Source organism: Dama dama, chromosome 29 (genome assembly GCF_033118175.1).
Source record: "Dama dama isolate Ldn47 chromosome 29, ASM3311817v1, whole genome shotgun sequence".
Taxonomy (NCBI): domain Eukaryota; kingdom Metazoa; phylum Chordata; class Mammalia; order Artiodactyla; family Cervidae; genus Dama; species Dama dama.
Window position 1 is genome coordinate 47,521,251 of NC_083709.1, and position 22,648 is coordinate 47,543,898.

General features: G+C 42.4%; 1 protein-coding gene across 1 annotated transcript in view; it reads right to left on the reverse strand.

Moving 5' to 3' along the window:
* RCL1 (RNA terminal phosphate cyclase like 1) overlaps positions 1-22,648 on the reverse strand; it is a 64,896-nt gene that overhangs the window by 15,066 nt on the left and 27,182 nt on the right. Inside the window, exons 4-7 of the mRNA XM_061132117.1 lie at positions 21,096-21,170; positions 20,029-20,153; positions 6,575-6,700; positions 2,520-2,676 (exon numbers count right to left, since the gene is read on the reverse strand). Of these exons, the coding sequence (XP_060988100.1) occupies positions 2,520-2,676; positions 6,575-6,700; positions 20,029-20,153; positions 21,096-21,170 (483 nt within the window). The remainder of the gene's footprint in view (positions 1-2,519; positions 2,677-6,574; positions 6,701-20,028; positions 20,154-21,095; positions 21,171-22,648) is intronic.

A 22,648-nucleotide genomic window follows, 5' to 3' on the forward strand; every position in this document is an offset into this window, starting at 1 on the left:
TTTTCAATGTGTGTAGGGTAGGAAGTAAGTCAATTCCCACATGCAGACACTCATTCTCTGCTGTTAAGACTTCCTACAATGGAAGTGGATCCTCCAGCCAGACTTTATGAAAATCTACTGCTCTTCTTAAATCTACCTGAGTTGATAAAGGACACTATTTATCTCCTTTAGCAAATTTTAGAACAAGAGTTCTAGCACATATATTTCCATCTAAAAGGAAAACTTGACCCCATGGAGAATATATGGACCAACAACACTATTTCTGTTTTATAGAACTCACTCCGTTTCATAAAATTAAAACTGATCTCTTTAGTCTCTGCTTCCTATCACTATAGTGCTATTCTGCCATTCTCAACTGATTTTTATTTATTTTATTAATTTATTTATTTTTGGCTGCACTGTGTCTTCATTGCTGCTTGTGCAGGCTTTCTGTAGTTGCAGCTAGCAGGGGCTTCCCTTCCTTGCGGTGTGAGGGCTTCTCATTGGAGTGGCTTCTCTTGTTGAGGAGCACAGTTTCTAGAGCACAGGCTCAGTAGTTGTGGCACACAGGCTTAGTTATTCCAAGGCATGTGGGTTCTTCCTGGACCAGGGACCGAACCCGTGTCCCCTGCCTTGGCAGGCAGATTCGTATCCACTAGGCCACTAGGAAAGTTCCTCAACTGATTTTTATTATGTGCTGAACCAACACTTTACTAAATAAATATATTGGGGTCTGTATACAGGACACCGTGGAGGGAGTGGTGGGGCCACTCCAAAAGCAGAAGCTACGATCCTTGCGCCAAGCAGCTTCAATCTCACTATGAGATGTGAGCAGGAGCCAGTAACAGGTCAAGGTGAAGACGAAGCTATGCCACTGAGGGCACCAGGACTGCCCAGGTGGTGGGGCAGAGGTAGTCACTCGCCCGGCTCCAGAGAGAGGCTTTGTGGAGGTGGGGATCTGAGCTGGCCCTGGAGTGATGAGCAGGATTTGGAGAGGGAAGAAGAACAGGAGGATGGGGGAAAATACGACCCAGGGCCAGTGATGAACAGCCAGGAGGCCAGCCTGAAAGTGGCTGAGTGCTCTCTGAGGAGAACTACGTGGAACTGCAGGGACAAGGCGGAGCAGGAAGGCTGAGGCAGGGCTTTTCTCACTGGGTCAAGGGTTTTGACTTTATCCTGGGAAAGTGAGAAGCTGGTGAAGGTCTCTGAGCAAAGGAGTAACAAGATCAGATCACTGTTTTAGGGGGAGATTTAGACTGAAGAGGATGTTGGAGAGAATGTGGAAAGGATTTCCTCTCTGCAAGAAGGGAGAGCCAGTACGTCTAATGGGAGGAGGTTGGTGTGGAAGGGAAGAGGGTAGTAGATGGTGGCAGAGAGATGGATAGGCTAAGGTAGTTCCAGAAAGTCTGGAATGGAATCAAGAGGACTTGCTAACTGATGAGACATAAATGGAACAAGAGGAATTAGATCAGAGGATTAAAACTTTGGTAAAAATAAACAGTACCAAAGGAGATGGATTTTTATTACTCATTTAAATCATGTCACATCACAGACTTTACAAAGAATTATTATAAAAACATGAAGCATCTTCATCCTTTTTAGCAATTAAAGATCACAGATCCACACAAAAGAAATTTTCTTAATGATTTAAAACAAAAAATGCAGTCCAGCCACAATTAAATGGTTTAAAGTAGAATTTAACTAGAGTAAAGAAAAAAAAAATAACCTAATCCAGATTGCAAGTTTTCTGTCTTGGGGACTGGTAGACTGTGCTTTCACCCTGAGGCTTATAATCTGCCACTTATGGAGATATAAAACCCACATTCCAGCTGTGCCTGTGGGCTCCCACTGGGCTGTTCTGTAATGAGATACATCCACGTCCCCCAGGTCCACTGGAAAGAGACAGGAGTACTGACGAATGTCTAAGCAAAATGACCAGAGGTGCAGGTTTGTCTTCAGCATCTCCTGTCACCTTTTCTTTGTCTCACCTTCCCAAGCCCCTACTGTGCTCTTGACACAGGCCTGCCTTCCTTAGACAGTCATCAATGCTCCCGAACACTGTGCAAAGTCGAGCCTAATGACACTGTTTTTTATCTGAATTAACTGTCACATACAAATCGAGCTTTCCAGTTTCTCTTGAAAAATCTGAGAATGAGCCCTCACCCATGGCATGGCAACGACTGGGGGGCTGAGAAAAGTCCCTGCTCTGGGCAGGGCAGTGTGTGCCCTTTACTTGGCGAGTCACTGCCTAACCTGCTTCATTTTTCATCTCCTCTCTCTTGCATGACTCTGTTCTAGTTCTCTGCCCTCCTGATTGTTAAAACTTACCTGCTGTTTCTACCAAACCAATGTGGCTGAGCCTCTGCTCACTGACTAGTCAGCTAACCCACTAAGCTAGTTAATGCTGAACTGTCTAAAGGGCAGCAAAAGGTTAACTCCTTGACTGAAGCCCTTAAAAGAGAAAGAAAGTTGCTAATGAAGAAACATGGGAATTGCTTCTGGGTGCTCCTCTCCCAGGCCTGCAGAAGCTGAGGACATACCCGGTAGATCTCTTCGAGCAGCAGCCTGGCGCAGTTCCTGCCGAGGTCTTCGGGCAGCATCGCTGCGCCCTGGCCCTGGGGGTTGGAGGCCAGCTCAGCACTGAGGAAAGTCCCATTGGTGGTCTCCGCAACCAGGGACAGCCCAAAGCCTGGAGACCTGGAGGTTCAAAGGCACAGACAGTGAGCAGCGTATGAAGCAGGGTTTGCATTCACCAGTCAAAAGAGAAGACAAACATCCTTTTGATGGCACTCTGTCTGGTTACATCAGGCCTTATTAGAGTTCCCACCAGCTCACACTGGAAATACACATGACTCAGTGAGAGCACACACATGGCAAAACCAAAGGTGATGAGAATTTGCACTGCCTTCCCTTTCAGCCCTCCCCTCCCCCACACCGTACACGGTGAGAGTTTGTAACACTCCATGCATACAGCCTCCCTAAGAGCTACCAGATATTGAGTTCCTACTCTTAGCAGTTTCTGAGCTAGGGGTTTGACATGACTCTGCAGAGTAAATATTACCATCCCACCTTACAACTGAGGAAATGGACAAATCAAGCAACCAGCACCAAGTCCACACGGCCAGAAAGAGACTGATATGCATTTCAAACAGATCTTCCAGAAGCCAAAGCCCACACATGTTCTCCACTTCCCTGGCCCTCACTCAACCACCCCAGAAATGTAAGCAGCCTGGAGACCACCTGATTACAGCTCTTCTTGAGAAACAGCAAGTTGTTGCCCCGTGATGAGAAAGACCACCCAAGGAGAAAAGGGCCTAGAGAAGGTACACCTTTATGTTTTTGTCCCCACGGGACGTTGCTAACTCAGAATTCAGTGAATATAATCCAGAAGCCAGTATCATGTTCTCGCCCAGGTGTTTTGGCCACCAGCAGCCAGAACCTAACATCCTTACAGTCCAGGACCACATATGCTTCGTGCACTCATGCACACAAAAAAACATTTAGGAGAAAGTTTCTACATACCCAGGAACTGGGGCACACACAGGCCCCTGCTCTCATGAAGCTTAGTGACAACAAGTTTGATGTAAAACAAAATCAGCTGACAATAATAAACACAAGCATCTCCCCACAAAACTTCTAGACGTGACACCTCACATCTACCTTGCTCAGTGCCTTTTAAATAAATATAGCTGATCCTTGAACAACACAGGTTTGAACTGCTCGGGTCCAGTGACACAGATCTTTTTATTCATTAAATATGAACCCCGGATACAGAGGAACCAAAGATGGAGAGCCGACTGCTGGTTTTGACTACAGGGAAGTTCAGCACTCCTAATCCAAGCGTTGTTCCAGGGTTAGCTATATCCAGCTCCCAGCAGTACACTCCACATGCAAGCACGATACAGCCCTGCCTCCTTTAACACAATTCAACATACATGTTCATGAAGCACCTTCTATGCATCTAGCACAAAAGTAGCCAAAATATTTGTTTCAGAAAAACTACATGTAAAATTATTAATGTACTATATGAGCTCACCACAGGGAGGTAACTATACTGGTTGGTCCTTAATTTCTTAAAAAAAAAAAAAAAAAATTGATTGTCTATGCAGCCAAGGGTTAATAACACCTGCCAAGGGAAGAGGGAGCAGTGAGAACACAGGTTCCAGGGCACTCTGAGCCACACTCAACAATCTAACACTGTACTTCCCAGCATGATCATGGGACATTTAAAGCACAATCTCAAGTTGCCTATGACTCACTTGACCAGGAGGAGGGAGGGGGTGCCCAGCTCATCAGCAGAGGCAGTGGCACAAAATGACAAGGAGAGAAAGGAGGGAGGAAGGGCCAGGAGACAAGCCACCATCACTGCTCTAACCCACTTAACTTGTAGTTCCTAAGCACTTCCAAATTTTTCCATCCGTGTGGAAAATCTTTGAGGTATATGTACTTATTACAATGAACTTCACATTTAATCAAGATTGTTCCATTTGATACCACGTTTGTTTTACAGAAAACCCCCAATTTGGGTTATGTATATTATCAGGCCTGTTTCAAGTTATGCTGACAAAGCAGCTGATCACCAAGTGACCTCACTGAAGATGGCATTAGTACAGTTTATAGATAACGGGCTCCAAAACTTTCTAATTGATAAAGGGTTAGATTTTTCAAAAAGTCATGACTTTGGGAATCAAAATGGGACCAGGCTGGACAAATGTGCACCAGACCAAGAGCTGACCCAGGCCACCAAGAACTGCTGGCTCCCACAGGACTCTCACTCCCAGAGTTCAGCAAGCTTAACTTACGAGGACGCTTCAATGAGTGAGAAAAGGAAAAGACCTACTCACGACTATAATTTCATAAGGGAGAAGGAAGATCACGGTCTGTCAACCGTAACTTGTTATTTAGAAAACAGAATGCAAATTTAACACCGTGCATTGGTTTTATAGGTAAATTTTACCTGTAAAACAAGGCTATATTATGCCTACATCTCCATACACATGTGAGCTTCCTACTTGTTATTCGCAAGTATGGGCCTTGAGCAGCACTAGGGTCGGCTGGTCAATGACGGCATTATGAAAAGCCACATTCTAGCTGGGAGCACAGTCTTCTGGTCTGCTCTGCTTCTTTGTAGAGCGAGAGGCCGGATGACAAGGCACTGAGGAGATCAGGCCACTCAGACAGCTGCTGACACCACCTATCCTCCCCCATCCCTTGTAATTCCCTCTCCCCAGAAAACAGCTGACACATAATTCCAGACCTGCAGCCAAGAAGGGAGGGAAAAGGCAAGAACGGCATTAGCAGCTACCATTTCTGCAGCACCTACTATGTGCCCGGCATTGCATTAGGGGCTTACACATGGGATCTTTTCATCTTTACAGTAACAATAACCTAGGGATGTAGGCGTTATCACTCACATGTTAGGAATGAGGACAACACCAATGGTTATTTGAGCAATACACCAAAAGTTTGGGACCACCACTGACCTTTCCAACCCCCAGGGAAAAGGCCAGCTTCTCACACAAATCCTTTCCCAACCCTAAGCTCTGACACCACCTCCTCTGTTGCTCTGGACAAGGAGCCACCACTGCATTTGTGAAATCTCCTTTATCTTTTCCTTAGGCCTCATGAAGGTCAGAGATCTCATAACACACTCACCCCCTTCTTTCCCCTCTCTTTCCTTCTTTTGCTGAGGTTAAAGAAAGCTCAGAGGAAGGACCATAAAAGGATGAGCTATGGTACAACTTAGGATAAAAAAATGATTTCTTATCTCACAATTGTCAATCTCTAATGTTCTTACTTTTATAAGATACAACCTGCAAAGTTCGGATCCAGAGTGTAAAGATACTGTCATTCACACTAAAATGGCTCAGCAAAAACAGAAAACTCACATACAAGGAAAGCAAATTTGGCAAAATAATCTCTACCTACAAGTAAGAAAAATATACAAGTATACACTGTATTATCCTTCCAACTTTTCTGTACATGTAACATTTTCATAATAAAAAATCAGTGGTTTCTAAATATATAACAAAAGCCTAAAACAGATATTTTCATTACATAGATCATCATTATTAACTTTTTATGTTCTAATGTGAGGTTTTCCACAAAGGCTCTAACTAAACCAAATTAAAATCTGCAATAACAAATTTCTCTGGCTCTAAGGGTGTCATTCCCCTTGATGGAGAGAGAAGCCAACTGGCACTTAGACCAACAAAGGATTTTTTTCCCTAAATTGTTATTTACTCAGGGTGGGAGAACTTTGTTTACTTTACTTTATAGTGGGAACAGAGGGCAGATGGGATTTAAAGCTGGAGGCACTGTTTATTAATAGCTGGGTTTTAATTCCCTGAGGCTGGTATCTCAAACCCTCATCACCCAGCCCTGGGCATGGTGATGCTTTCCATGTGATAGGTGCTCAGAATATACTTGGTGGTGACAATGGCAGTAAGTCAGAAGGAAAAAAAATGTGAATCACTCTTCCCCTGGCTGCCCAACCTCAGAGCTGGCAGCTTAAGCTTCAATCAGAGACCAATGTGTATGAAAAATGCTTAGGAAGGCTGCAGAATTAGGCTCCCAAAAATGCACAGACACTTACTTCCCAGAGTTGATGCCTTTCATGTGGTCTGTGTAAATATAGATATCGGGTATAAACTTGTTGAGGATGCTCCTTGCAGAATCCACAATCCGGTTTGCCATCTGAGGTGATACACGTACTGAATACCTGCAACTTGGAGTTAAGGGTGCCATTCTGCTTGGACTCCACAGCGGAGAAAAGTCAGTCATAAAGCTAGCAAATATTTGTGGTACTGCCATAACAAAATGATGCTTCTAATTTCATTCTATTGTCCACTTGTATTTAATTACTTTACTTTGTAGTATCATAACTCAATTTTTACATTATTATTTTTATTATTATATAATTTTTGTATTGTTATAAGTCCTTGATGAAAAACATCCAAACAGTATAAACACTTGAAAAGTATAAAATAAAAGCTGCCAACCCTGCTCTAGACTGTCTAGCCATTCTCTCTCTCCTAGAAATGGTTCACCTCAATTTTGGAACAAGTAAAGGCAATTGCCCCCCTGTATGGCATGAGCCAGACTCCCTTTGAAGTATTCTCTGAAAATCCCCACTGCTGTTACCATTAAGCCTTTCTGTTAGAAACCTAAGACCAGAACAGACACCCCACTGGGACTGACCTGGGCCCCTGGGTGAATCCACCCCATGGTATGCTGACAAAAGAAGCAGAAAAAACCTTAGTAAAAGAACATAGTGGGGCTGTCCAAATAGGTCTAAACAGGTTTTCAACTGAAGAGCCTATTTTCAATTATTTAAGTGTCGACAATGCTATTTATGGATGATACAGGCTCCTTGCAACTGCTACCTAATGGTCCAAATAGTGATAATTGGCACTTTTACAAAGGACAGCCTCAGAAAGGAAAGGAAAGATATTGGCAACTCAAATCAACTCAAATTAAAAGAGTACTGCCTGAGGAACTGGAAACTTCTGCCTCAAATTAAACTTTATTACAGAGACTGGTTCTCCCCAAAGCAAACAACCAAGTAAAAAGTAAGTATATACTAAGCACTTCCAATGTCCGATGTATGGTTAGGGGCTGGCTGTGCATGTAGAACGAGGGGCTAAAGAAACGAAGTAACAACACATGATCTTCCCATTACTCTGATCCAAACCCCAGGCACAAGGTCCAACAGGGAAAACCAGGTGTGTGGTCTCCCCAGCCCAGCCCAACTGTTCGAAAATTACTGTCAATAACACATTTAATTTTCATTCGAGCTGCAGAAACAAAAAGCAAAGCTTTTTGGCATCAAGCTCCCCTTTCTGACCCATCTTGGACATCCACCAAAAGATCCAGCTCCCACGTGTGAGGGAGAAGCTCCCAGTAACTCCAGGCCCTCCCAGATCTTGAGATCAGACCCCTAGTCTTCCTGGTTCGTCCCCAACCCAATACCACCATCCCCAGCTCCACGAACCAAGTGTCCAAACCCCTCAGCCTGAGGTACCTGCCTCCATTCTTCCAACCTGGAGATCCCCCCTCTCCTGAAATCCTCCAGGATGCCCCAACTGTGGTCTGTGCTTGAACTTACCACACGTCTCCCTTCATATACACTCAGGCTGTCCTTGCTCTCCGATAACACTGCATGCTTCATAACGAAAGGGGCTTTACCTCTGTATCCCTCACAAGTCTCTCATACACTACTTTTGTACTCAGAAATACTCGATAAATATTTGACTTGACTCAAAGGACAAACCCAAAATGAGGAAAGAGTAAAGAGGGATTTTTCAATACACACACACACACAGAGCCCAGTTACATCACCACCTATTCTGTCCAGAACGTACTTTTGACCACAGGCAGCTTCGACAAACAGTCCCAGGTCTCATACCCTTTGGACCAGGAGGGTGCTGTCCCTCTGAGGCCTGAAGCTGCCCGCATTCTGCAGGAAAATACAGATGTCACTATCCTGACACATAATCCCATGGTGCTCGTGGCTTTCAAAGTTCTTTCAGGTACCTGATCATCTTATTTTATGCTCACAGTAACCTTGAGGTAAGGCCATGGGTTTCTGCTTCAGGGCTCTCACTGAGGACAACTGAATCACAGAACCAAGATTCAAAATTAAACAGATGCAACTTCCCAAAGGCAACCTTCTTCCCCCATCCCTCCAGGGATGTGGAAACTCGGTAGGTCAAAGTGCTGATCAGGGCCAATAGAAGCGTATATTGGAATTCAAGCACTGGAGAAATGAAGGAAAGGAACTTTAAAGCCAGCTGCGTCCCAGAGTCATTATAGAGCTCTCTGGCTTGGTATGGAGGTCCTACCAAGACTAGCTAAGAGTTCTAGAATCGGACTATCCGTGTTAAGTCCCAGCTCCAGCAAACTGCATCATTCTGGAACCAATGTGCTATTCTTGGTGCTTCCGGCTTTGCACAGTGGTGGTATCATAGCCAATGAGCTTTATCCAAGGTGTGACTATTGCTTCTTGAAAACCTGGTGCCTCTGCATCCTCACTGTTGCAAAAATAATAATCATAATACTCTCCTTCAGAAGGTCTGGAAGCTCAATTGAAACAATGCATGTCAGGTGCTCAGCCATGCCCTGTGTGTAGTCAGAGCCCAGTGAATGTCAACTATTGCTTTTCCTACAGGTAGTCCAAGGTTCAAATCCCAAAGCAGAGGTTCTTTCCTCTTAGGAGTAAGAGACCTCTCTGAGAATCTGATAAAAGCCATGAACCCTGTCTCAAGAAACACATGAATACACAATTTTGCAGACCATTTCAGGGGCCTTTTATGAGTACCATACTAAGAACTCATATCCAAGAAAGACAAGTTCATGACTACAGGGCATATGGAACTCCTACCCTTCACCCTCCCTGGTGTTATAAGTCAGAGAAGGCTAAGGAGTGAGGGTGTGTGTGAATACAAAGAAAGAGACTGACTCTCTAAGTACCCTCCTTACAGTTAAGAGAAAGGAAACCAGATCGTCCAACAAACTCCACCCCACGCCCCTCTCCTGCCTCCACCCCACGCCCCTCTCCTGCCTCCACCCCAGCTTCTTGTCTTGACTCTTATACATCCAATTATGAACTACTGGGACAGCATCACAAAGCTGAAAGACAGTGTTTCTTTCTCTCTCAGGCAGTGGGGAGAATGAGAGTGGGTGGCAGCAAATAAAAGGCAACCGCACTGTCCAGTCACAGCTACTGGCAGGAACACCACCAGCTCCCTCCCAGGCCCTGGCCAGTCAGAGATGCACTCTGTAGGGATGGGGGTGGCGGGGGAGGGGGAATAGTTAAAACCACAAACACATACAAGAGAATGGGACTATTTCTCCTAGCTCGAGCCCTCCTATGGGGAATATAACCTCCAAGCTCAGCCTGACTGTTAACCAGCCTTGCAAGTAACAAATCCCAGCTAAAGCTTTTTCCAAAGGCAGCTCTTTTCTCCCAGGCTCCAAAGCTGGCCAAGAAGGTGATCTCAATTCAAACCCACATTCCTTTGGGGTATCTGTGAAATGAGCAGCTTTGCAGACCAGCAGCTGGAATGTCTGGTTTGCAGACAGGGATCTGGGCAAGGGCGCTGTGTCAACTTTCCTGGGGAGTTTAGAGGAAGGACTAGAGTTGGGGCTAGATGGGAGAAGGCACAGGTGTCCTATCCCCAGTCTCAAGGAGGGGGAACCACCTGGGACCTCGCCAGCATCCTTCTGGCTCAGAGCCTACACAAGGAAGGTTCGAAGAACACCAGAAAAAAGCAGGGGAGGAACAAGGTTACATCCCAGATGCCTAGGGTACAACAGCTGCTTCAGCTTTTATGTAAAACCCTGTACAATCCCAGAGCTTTCCCTGTTTCCTGGCATCTTCATCAAAGACATCAAAAAACTCACGAGGCTTTGGTACACCTGGTACACACTACATGTGAGACCCCAGTGTAACAGCCTCCGTGCAACCCATGTTGTTGCCACAGGACTGTGGTAAACAAAGAGTGCACACACTGGAAATCACATTTCCAAACTAGAGAGAACGGACTCCAAGCAGAGTTCACTGCCTGGACACAGCACCAGAGAAACAAATCTCTAAACAGAAAAAACAAACTGAAATAGTTCTGAAAGTGTGTAGGACTCTGTGTACGAGGCCATTAACCACAACATTTTTGGCAACAGTGAAGAACAGAAGACATCCCAATGGCCATCAGCAGGGTTTAACCTGGAATTTGAACACAGTGAAATTCAATGTTAGGGAGAATGAGGTCAAGCTATTAGTAACTAGGGGGGCTTCCCTGGTGGCTCAGGCGGTAAAGTATCCACCTGCAACGTAGTAGACCCCAGTTCAACTCCTTTGTCGGGAAGATCCCCTGGAGAAGGGAATGGCAACCCACTCCAATATTGTTGCCTGGAGAATCCCATGGAGAGAGGAGCCTGGCTGGCTACAACCCATGGGGTCGCAAAGAGTCGGACATGACTGAACGACTAAACATGCACATAAGTAACTAACATGCATCAAGCAAATCAGGTATCTTTAGTTTTTAAAAAGAAAACCCACCTACTAGCATCACCAGGCTTCCCAGGTGGCACCAGTGGTAAAGAATCTATTTGCCAATGCAGGAAACATAAAAGACACAAGTTCAATCCCCAGGTCAGGAAGATCCCCTGTGAGGAGGAAATGGCAGCCCACTCCAATATTCTTGCCTGGAGAATCCTATGGACAGAGGAGCCTGACTGGCTACGGTCCACAGAGTTGCAAGGAGACAGACAGAACTGAAGCGACTTAGCACGCACTTGTATCACATTTCCATTCCTCTATAACCTGTTTCTATCTCCTCAGAGTCAGAGAATATGAGAGTCGACTATCACCTTCAGACGTCAATGTAAGCATCCATCAACCTGGGGGTTCCCTGGGAAAAGTACCATTTCTCCTCTACCAGCCATTCTCCCCCTGCACACACAAGTCTTGGCCCATTGTGGGGCCCAAGGACAGCCCTGCAGAGAACAGACATTAATCCAGGGAAGCTCTATTACAAGTTCCTCTGTTTTTGATGATTCCTAAAAAGAACTTGAGACAGCAACCCAAGTTTGATCTTTTATCTCAACAACAGCTCTCTCTGTCCTGTGGCTCTGCAATCCACCCTACATTCTGCCCTCACTACTCACTATGCAATCTAGTCAACGCCTCTGAAAAGGCAATCCATTCTACAGTTCTTTTCCTCCAAGTAAGACCACCCCAAAACCTGAAAAATACAAAACTTGACTCTAAACCCCTATCACCCCTAGAAGCACACATCCTTTCTACTCATATCAAATCCTCACCAGGAAAGCCATTATCCAACCCCATCCGGCCCCCCACCTCTAACACTTGCCCTTACCATGATCTTGTTGGCACCTAGAATTCTACCACACTTAACATCTGAAACCCCGAAATACAACTCCCTAAACACAATGTCATGTTCTTCTACACAACACACACATCTATCTCCATTCAAACTGTGAAGACAAAAAAAAAACTGTGAAGGTTTCTAACCCCATGACCCTGTGCTTTCTCCAGGCTGGCAGCCTCTGCTGCATTCCCCAGTAAGGAGTGCACCAGCCGTCACTCTAATGACACACTCACCCATACGCCCTGTAATCCACCCTTCTGCACATCTCACTCACCTGGTCGAGCCACACCCAGTCCTGCATGAAGATGGCTCTCCTGCCTCCTCCACTCCTCCTTCTAGGCTGCCAACTGCTGCTGGGCTAGCAACACACCACGCAGCTAGCACCATGAAAACACCTCACTTCAACTGAGCCCTTACTGCAGTCCCACAGCCTTTTTCTTATCCTGAGTTACTATGCCCCGCTGGACACACCCCTGACAATGCCTAAGTGGTCCATACCTTCGCCACCCTTGTCACATTCCCTTATCAAACCCCTGCCAGTCCCCTCATCCTGGAACCCATCCTAACTCAGTAAAAATTGAAAATGCCTCTTTCCGATCATCATCAGGATGCTCCATCTAGAGCCATTCTTACCAAACACCTGCATTTTCAATCCATCTCCTCTTAAATAATAATAATAGAAACAAGAGCAGCCACCATTTACCAAATACTTACTAATACAAGCCCAGTGTCTTGTACTATACATCTATTACTCACTTAAACTTCATTAGAGCCTGGCAGACTACTGGGGTCACAGTCAGACAAGACTGAGCACGGCACAGAACCAACAGCCCCCCACTGCAGTCATAAACGGGCCCAATGATAAATGTGTCAACCAAAGTTTGGGCCCCAAATCCCAACATCGGTGAGTGGCACAGCCAAAATGAGAACCCACATCTGTCTGACTCTAGCACCTGTGCTTTAGCTTTAATCACCTTGTTACCTTGCTTTGTCAGTCCCCCTCTCTCATGTATCTATCTACTTAACCTACAAAAATACTCAAATCATCAATCTTTTTGTTAAAGAGAGGGGATGTTCTCAATTCTTTTCCTCAAGTTATCACCATACCTTTCTTTCCATTCTCTTTCCTGTCAAAGTTCTTGAAAGAGTAGCTTCTGCTTACCACCATTTCCCCCCATCGCTCTGCAGCCCAGAACTGGTTATCTGGCCTCTGACTCCAACACCCTCTGGAAAGAGCCCTCGGGGTTATCAGTGGCAGCCTCCTGTGAGTCCCTCGGCTTGGCCTAATGCTTACTCCTCTGAGCCCTTGAAGGTACTGACTTGGCTTCTAATAAGCTGCATTTTCTTTTCTCTCCTTTTTTTTTAAGAAAACAACTATTTGCAATTTATTCATAAACAAAGAGTCAATACCTTGATACATAGAGACTTCCCCTCATCAACTTCCCTTTATCAGTTTGTATAGGAAAAGCAGAATAAATGGTTGACTCTTATTACCAATTTTCAAAAGAATGGGCTGATTTCCAAAGATGCTCAATACAGATTTTTTTTTTAAGTATCATAATAAATTTATGGATGTAACCTTATTTAATGTGTAATCAATCGATCTGTAGTTATTTTTATTGGTAGTTAGATTGTCCCATCTTTGGCTAGTAGGAGCCACTTCAAGTTGGCTTCTATGTCCATTTGACATTACTCTAGTAGCCTTTGCCAGCTTCCTCAATGTCTGGAAATTTTGCTAGATACTGTCAAATTCTTAATCATAGTAGTTACATTGTCTTGCGTTCTCACCAACCTTTCATCACAATATGATGTCAAGCTTTAGTTTCTTTACCAATCTAACTAGTGAGAGATGGCATCTCAGTGTAGTTTTAATTTATTTATTTTTAATGAAGTATCACTGATTTCTTTATTTCCCATTCAACTCTGATTTTCCCTAGTCTCCCTTCCTGGAAGAACTTAACTTTGCTTTCTGCTTTCAAATCTTAGTGACCTTTCAGGGTCCCACCCTCTTCTCTTTGCCTTCTACAAGGTGGCTGATGCCACAACCATCCATTTCTAGCTTTCCTTGTCCCTGAGTTCCACATTTCCTAAGAGGTTCTGCATTCCCAATTTCTCAGTCCTTTTTGGACTTATCTATGTACTTACCTGGAATCATAAAACCCAACATGAATAAAACTAAACTTATTTTCACTGCCAATCACATGGCCACACCCCACCCCAAACATTTGCAGCTTCTATCTGAACAAATATGTCTATTCAGGGGCATAAGTGAGAAGCATCAAAATCATACTCAAGGACTCCCTATTCCTCTAGCACAGACCCAGGTGATCACTGAATCCTATCCATTCTGCCTCTAGGAGACCTCCAAAAACTAGCAGTCCTCATCTGTCCCCAAGCCACGACCGTCACCAGCTCTCTTTAGGGAATGATAATTCCCTACTATCTTTGCCTCTAAATGAGTGCAGTGAAGAGGTGATTTTGTTTTGTTTTGTTTTCCAACTCATATCTACCAAAATTTATACAATGAGCCAAAAACAGCCAAAAGTTCTTTCTGTACCACCAGAGTTATTTGGTTAATGTGCAAATTCTCTCTCCAAAAGAAAATTATTGATTCTGAAAGGTCAATTCCTCAGCACAGCCTCCAGTCTTCACAGGCTCCTGCTCTCACTTTTTGTCCCATTTTCCACTACCAAACATCCTTGACTGACCTGCATTCAGGCCACACCACATTGCCTGCCACTCCCCAGAATGGATGTGCACTGTTCCCTCCACACAGGCCCACATTTCTGTCTGCAGCATTCCTCCTTCTTTGTCCCACTTTACAAGCCTCTATTCTTCAAGCTCAGTCCAAATGCCCTGTACTCTCTATAGGAAAAAGCAGAGGTTAAAGGCTTGGGCCACAGAGACAGGGTTCAAATCCCAGCTCTACCATTACTAGCAATGTTATATGGGAGCAAATTTCTTAAGCGTTTGAAGCCTCAGTTTCTACATCCACAAAATAGGATGGAAGTGAATTCAGACTCACTTTGAGGTTAAGAATAAAGTATATAAAATATAAATGTATTAAACTCCACAATCAAAAGACACAGAGTGGCTAAATGGATAAAAGAAGATCCAACAAGAGACAAATGAAAATGAAAACAGAACATAACAAAATTTATGGAATGCAGCAAAAGGAGTACTAAGAAATTTTATACTGGTAAGTGCTAACATTCTTTCTATGAAAGGAAGATCTCAAACAGCCTAACTTTACACTAGAAAAAGAAACCAAACTCAAAGTTGGCAGATGAGACATAAATATAACAGTAAAACAATAGAAAAAAAATTAATGAAATAGTAGATTTTTTGAAAAGATAAAAACAGACAAACCTTTATCTAGACTAAGAAAAGACAAGACTCAAGTAAGTAAAATCAGAAATGAAAGGAAACATTACAGCTGATGCCACAGTGGAAAAGATGATGAAGGACTATTATAAATGACTATATGTTGATAAACTGGACAAGTGAGAAGAAATAAACTCCTATACACCTAAAAACTTTCAAGTCTGAATCAAGAACAGAGAGCTTGAACAGATTAGTTACATGTAAAGAGATTAAACCAGTAATCAGAAAGTTCCCAATAAAGAAAGGCCCACAACCAGGCGGCTTCAGCAGATGAATCTAATGGTGAATCCTACCAAACGTTCAAAGGAGAATTAATACCAATGTTTAAACTTCTAAAAAAAAATTCTAACAGGAAATACTTCCAAACTCATTTTATGAGATTAGGATCACCAAAGCCAAAGACAATACAAGAAAACTGCAGGCCAATATATCTGACAAACATGGATGCAGAAACCCTCAAACAAATGAACAAACTGAGTTCATCAGCATATTAAAAGGGTCATACAACATGACACAGTGATATTTATCCCTGAGATGCAAGAATGGTTCAACATATGCAAATCAAACAATATGATACATCACATTAACAGAACGAAGGATAAGAATCACACCATTTTCTCGATAGCTGCAGAAAAAGCATTTGACAAAAAACACTCTTTCATGATTAAAAAAAAACCCTCTCAACAAATTAAGCATGGAAGCAACTTACTGCAACACAATAAAGGCCGTATATGAAAAGCCCGAAGCTAACATTATTTTTAATGGTGAAAAACTGAAAGCTTTTCCTATAAAATTCAGAACAAAGTAAAGATAGATACCCACTCTTGCCATTTCTATTCAGCATAGTACTAGAAGTCCTAGCCAGAGTAATTAAGTAAGAAAAAGAAAATGCATTCAAATGGAAACGGAAAAAGTAAAATTATCTCTTTTTGCAGAAGTCAATCTTATATGTAGAAATCCTAAAGAACAGCATCCAAAAAAAAAAAAAAAACTATTAGAATAAATGAATTCAATATAGTTGCATGAAACAAAATCACCAAAATCAGTTGAGTTTCTACACACTAACAACAAACTACCCACAAAAAAAATCAAAGAAACAATCCTATTTACAATAGCATTTAAAACAACCTAAATTCTTAGAAATAAACTTCACCAAGGAAGTGAAAGACCTATGCACTAAAAACTACAAAACACTGATTAAAGACATTTTAAAAGACTTTAGAGGAAAAGACAGTCCATGTTCAAAGACTGGAAAAATTAATATTGTTAAAATGTCCATACTTTTCAAAGCAATCTGCAGATTCAAGGCAATCACTATCAAAATCTCACATTAATTTTTAATAAAAATGGGAAAAAAATAAACCTAAGATTTATACGAAACCACAAAGGACTCCAAATAGCCAAAGAATTTTGAGCAAGCAGAACAAAGCTGAAGGCATCACAGGTCCTGATACCAAAATATGTTACAAAGCTACCAAAATCAAAACAGTGTAGTACTAACATAAAAAAAAAAGACAATAGAACAGAGAGATCAGAAATAAACCTACGCATATCTAGTCACTTGACCTTCAACTAGGTTGCCAAGAATAAACAGTGGGGAAAGGATATCCTCTTCATAAACACTGTTGGGAAAACAATACGTATATGCAAAAGAATGATACAGGATTCTTATTTCACACCAGGTACAAAAATAAACTCAAAATGAATTAAAGACAAAAGTAAGACTTGAAACTGTAAAACTCTGAGAAGAAAACAGTGTAACACTCGAAAGATACAGCAGGACACCCTGTCTTACAATTTAGTAGCAAAATGAACAAACAAACAACTCTACTTAAAAATGGGCAAAGGGCTTTGAATAGACACTTCTCCCAAAAAGACATACAAATGGCAAACTAAAACATGGAAAGGCACTCAATAATCACTAATCACCAAGGAACAACAAATCAAAACTACACTGAGATATCACCTCACCCCATTTGGATAGTGATTATCAGAAAATAAATAAATAAGTAAGAAGTGTTGGTGAGGGTATGGAGAAAAGGGAGTCCTTGTACATGCTAGTGGGAACATGCACTGGTGAAACCACTATGGAAAACAGTATGGTGATTCCTTGAGAAATTAAAAACAGAACTACCATCCAATCCAGCAATCCCACTTCTGGATATATATCTAAAGAAACTTAAATTAGGATCTCAAAGAAATATACATGGATTCCTATATTCTTTTCAGCATTATTTACAATAGCCAAGGTATAAAAGCAACCTAAATGTCTACCAACAGACAAATGGATAAAGAAAATGTGGTATATGGATACAATAATGTTATCCATCCTCAAAAAAGGAAATGTTATCATTTGTAACAACATGGGTGAACCTGGAGGATATTATGCTAAATGAAATAAACCAGAAACATAAGAACAAATACTACATGATCCCATTTATATGAGGAATTTAAATAAGCCCTAGACACTTATTATACACTGTAATGCCTACATTGCATACCTAAAATTTGCTAAGAGGGTAAATCTTAAGTATTCTTATCACAAAAAAATGTAAAATAATAAAGAGGATGAAAAGAAACTTCTGGATGTGATAGAAATGCTTATGGCACTGATTGGGTTGATGGTTTCACAGGTGTGTGTGTGTATATATATATCTCCAGACTCATCAAGTTGTACACATTAAATATATACAGTTTTTTTGTATGTCAACCACATCTCAATAGTTTAAAAAATAAATTAAGTATATAAACTATCATAGTGCAGAGTAAGCAATTACTAAATGGTAGATATTATTCATTATTACTCAGTTCTCTCACATCTTCCAGACAAATATGCCACTCTACTCTTAGTTCCTCCAACCCACTGAACATCATCTACATCACTTTATACATTATAGCAGCATTATGTATCTGTACATTCATTTCCTTCACCAGACAATGAGCTCTTCTGAAGCAGGGACTGTAGTGCATTGGTGGCCCTAAAATCAAAGCCCTCAAGAGAGTGTCACAAACAGTGGAACTGTTTGCTTAAGTGTTAACTGAAAAAAATAAGTGAATCAATCAGTCAATCTAGTTATGATGAGACAGATAATAAGATACCCTATCTCAGCCAATAATTACAAGTTCACTGTTAATATTTTTCCAAGACTGTTGTCTGGAATGAGAAGCCAACTGGGCCTTAGGAAGCATCACTACAAACAAAGCTAGTGGAGGTGATAGTATTCAAGTTGAGCTTATTCCAAATCCTAAAAGATGATGCTGTTAAAGCTGCACTCAATATGTCAGCAAATATGGAAAACTCAGCAGTGGCCACAGGACTGGAAAAAGGTCAGTTTTCATTCCAATCCCAAAGAAAGGCAATGCCAAAGAATGTTCAAACTACCATCCAATTGCACTCATCTCACACACTAGCGAAGTTAATACTCAAAATTCTCCAAGCCAGGCTTCAAGAGTACGCGAACCAAGAACTTCCAGATGTTCAAGCTGGATTTATAAAAGGCAGAGCAACATAAGATCAAATTGCCAACATCTGTTGGATCATATAAAAAGCAAGAGAATTCCAGAAATATATCTACTTCTGCTCTATTGATTACGCCAAAGACTTTGACTGTTGTAAATCACAACAAACTGTGGAAAATTCTTAAAGAGATGAGAATACCAGACCACCTTACCTGCCTCCTGAGAAATCTGTTTGCAGGTCAAGAAGGAACAGTTAGAACCATACATGGAACAACAGACTGGTTCCAAATTGAGAAAGGAGTACGTCAAGGCTGTATATTGTCACCCTGCTTATTTAAGTTATATGCAGAGTACATCATGCAAAATGCCAGGCTGGATGAAACACAAGCTGGAATCAAGGTTGCAGGGAGAAATATCAATAACCTCCGACATGCAGATGATACCACCCTTATGGCAGAAAGTGAAGAGGAAATGAAGAGCCTCTTGACGCAAGTGAAAGAGGACAATGAAAAAGCTGGTTTAAAACTCAACATTTAAAAAATGAAGATCATGGCGTCTGGTCCCATCACTTCATGGCAAACAGATGAGGAAACAATGAAAACAGTGACAGACTTCACTTTCTTGGGCTCCAAAATCACTGCAGATGGTGATTGTAGCCATGAAATTAAGAGACGCTTGCTCCTTGTAAGAAAAGCTATGACCAACCTAGACAGCATATTAAAAAGCGAGACATTACTTCATCGACAAAGGTTCATCTAGTCAAAGCTATGGTTTTTCCAGTAGTCATGTATGGATGTGAGAGCTGGGACTACAAAGAAAGCTGAGCACCGAAAATTGATGCTTTTGAACTGTGGTGTTGGAGGAGATTCTTGAGAGTCCCTTGGACATCAAGGAGATCCAACCAGTCAATACTGAAGGAAATCAGTCCTGGATATTCACTGGAAGGACTGATGCTGAAGCTGAAACTCCAATACTTTGGCCATCTGATGTGAAGAACTGACTTATCTGAAAAGACCCTGATGCTGCGAAAGACTGAAGGCAGGAGGAGACGGGGACAACAGAGGGTGTAATGGTTGGATGGCATCATCGACTTGATGGACATGAGTTTGAGCAAGCTCCAGGAATTGGTAACAGGAAGGCCTGGCGTGCTGTAATCCATGGTTGTCATAAAGAGTCAGACACAACTGAGCAACTGAACTGCACTGTTGTCTGAAATGTAAATAACCCTGGGAAGAAGTAAACTGTTATGAGTCATTCTTATCTTACTGAGGCAAAGAAAAAAATGGAAGAAATCTGAAGCGAGTACAAAGGATACGCCGTTCCTCTGATACGTTTGATCTTTCCTGGATCTATGAGTTGAATAGGCTTCAGGACCTTCCTCACAGGACATGAAAAAAACACTTCACCTCCTCCTCCAGGCGGCATTCCCCGTCGTACAACCTGCAGGCATAATGAAAAAGAAGAGGTCGGGATTCAACAGAGTGGATGACACCCAGCCAGGCTAGTGTACACCAAGAATGAAAACCAACATTAGAATGCAGAAGGCTTTCATACCCAACTTGTCCATCTCTTCAAGACCAACAGCACCTAATGTTAGCTCCACAGGGGCACATGTTGAGCAAGGGGACCATGTGGTGTGTCAGAAAAAGCAGTAGACACCGACCCTACGTGTTCCAGTCAAAGCCAGAGAGGTCACTCCACCACCAGAACTTGTTTCCTCAACCTTAAAATGAGGGACTAGTCTAGCTCATCAGCTCACCCACTTCTTAACCACCAAGAACCCTTTTCTCCTCTTCTGGAATTAACTGGTCTATCAAAACTCTATGTTATTAAATAAATGATGAAGTAATTTCCCTTGTTTAAAAAACATCACTTCAAAAAGCAGAGATGCTCAACAGCTTAAGATATCCAGTGTTATCACAATGGATTGATATAATTCCCTTAAATAGCAAACAAACAGATGCTTAAATTAGTTCAACTAGGTTTTGAAAGTAAAGTACTAAAAAGTCTCAGGGACATTCAGACTGGTAGGCTCTGAACACAAATTAAAATAAATGATCCAGATCAGAGAGGTAGCATGGTCAGAATACCAGCTCCGTGACTTATTGGCTAAGTTGTTATAAGTCAAGGAGTTAATGTATGTAGAATGCTGACAACATCTACTACCACTAAATAAGTGCAATATATCCATTACTCTTGTCATTACTAAAGGGACCCTTTCAGCTCAAAGCCTGCAATGCTAGGTTCAAGAATCCTGTGGGTCTTCTTACAATGGTGACTTCAAATGTGCCACACACACACTGAGCCATACAGCTCCTCCAGTGAGTTGGTAAGAAAATATTTCACACTGATTTATGCCACCAACAATCTGGACATTCGTACCTTTAATTCAAAAGATTCACCATCAATCCCAAACTGTTTCAGTAGAGGGAGTGCTGTTGCCTTCAGAACATCAACCTGTAGAATAATTTCAGGGAAAAAAAAGTTTAGTTAAACCTTGAGATAGAAAGAAGAATCCACAAAGCAGGTTAAGGCTTAGCCTCCAGGTAGATGAAGCAGTCTGGTAAAGAGAAAAGAGGCTGGCTTACAACTGAGGGCATGGGTTGGCTCTGCTCTCGACTATAGACTATGATTTTATAAGCCACTGGCTTCTCTGAGCCCCTTTTCCACATTTATAGTATTACCCACCTACCTTATGAGTCATCATGAGCATCACATGCTACCATGTAAAAAGCACCAAGAAACTGCTGGGCTCATACAGAAAACAAACTGAGACCTCAGCTCATTCTTACAGGTATAAACACTAAGCAAAAAATTGGCCTGTTCAAGTATTCTTTATTTAATATGACTATTTCATGTTTAGAGTTGGTGGCACTCCAGGCTAGAGTGAATCAACTATTCAACCTAACAGTTCTACGTAAGAAAGCTGCTGACACCCACACACAGGCAGTTAAAGGTGGTGGTGATTCTACAAGGCAGTGGGGCCCTCAGAGGGAGGGCAGCCTCAAACTGCGCCAAACAACACAAACCCCTAAGTGCAATGAAGACATCCACAGCTGATGGCAAGACACTGTCACGTCTAACTGTTATCATCTCCTCATTCAAAACTCCTAGGAGGCCTGCGATCCTTCCCTATTCATTTGCAGATTCCTCACAGAGGATAAGGTGATATTCAAATCACGTTATCAAAGAAGTCAGCGACTGCTGTCTCAGCGGCAACCGGGGAAACAAGAGCAATCCCTTGCTTGTTCCCAATGGAACAAGAGATGTTTCTCAGCCCTGTGGGGACTGATCCTACAACGGGAAGCATTGAGGGCAAGCAGCGCAAGCAGAGGCTCTGGGAAAAAGCCCTGGTCCCAGTCCAGGTTCGAGTTTGCTGTGTGGCCTCAAACAAGAAAATCTCAACTTCTAAATTCCCTTGTCTCTAAGGTAAGGAGCTCAGCCTGCCTGTCTCCAAGTTGCTACCAACTCTTACATGCTAAGATTCAACAGAACAATACTCCAACAGGGCTTTATGGCAGAGAACAGTCCCCAACTAAATATTCATATATCAGAAAATTAACCAGAGGTAGAAATGACCTATGTAGCCTAGGAACATGTTCAGCATGGATCAGGTGGAGCAGAAGCAGTTACTGGGAAAACCCATTAAAGATTAGCTAATTTCAATTAAATATTAAAGCTATACACAACTCAGAAACTTAAAATAGGCATCTGGAATTGCCGAAACCAAGAATAATTCAGTCAAGGCTAGTACAAAGGGCAGTTGGGGAGAAGACCAAGCCAGATTCTGGAAACGGTGGGGGCTGCAAGGATGCCGGTTACTCCATGAGCACGACTCCTGGAGCTGGGTGGCCTCTAGCTCTCCAGGGGAAGAGAAAGGCAAGAGAACAGAACACCCCTGCTGGTTCTTCCTACCCACACCTGGAGTCAAACAG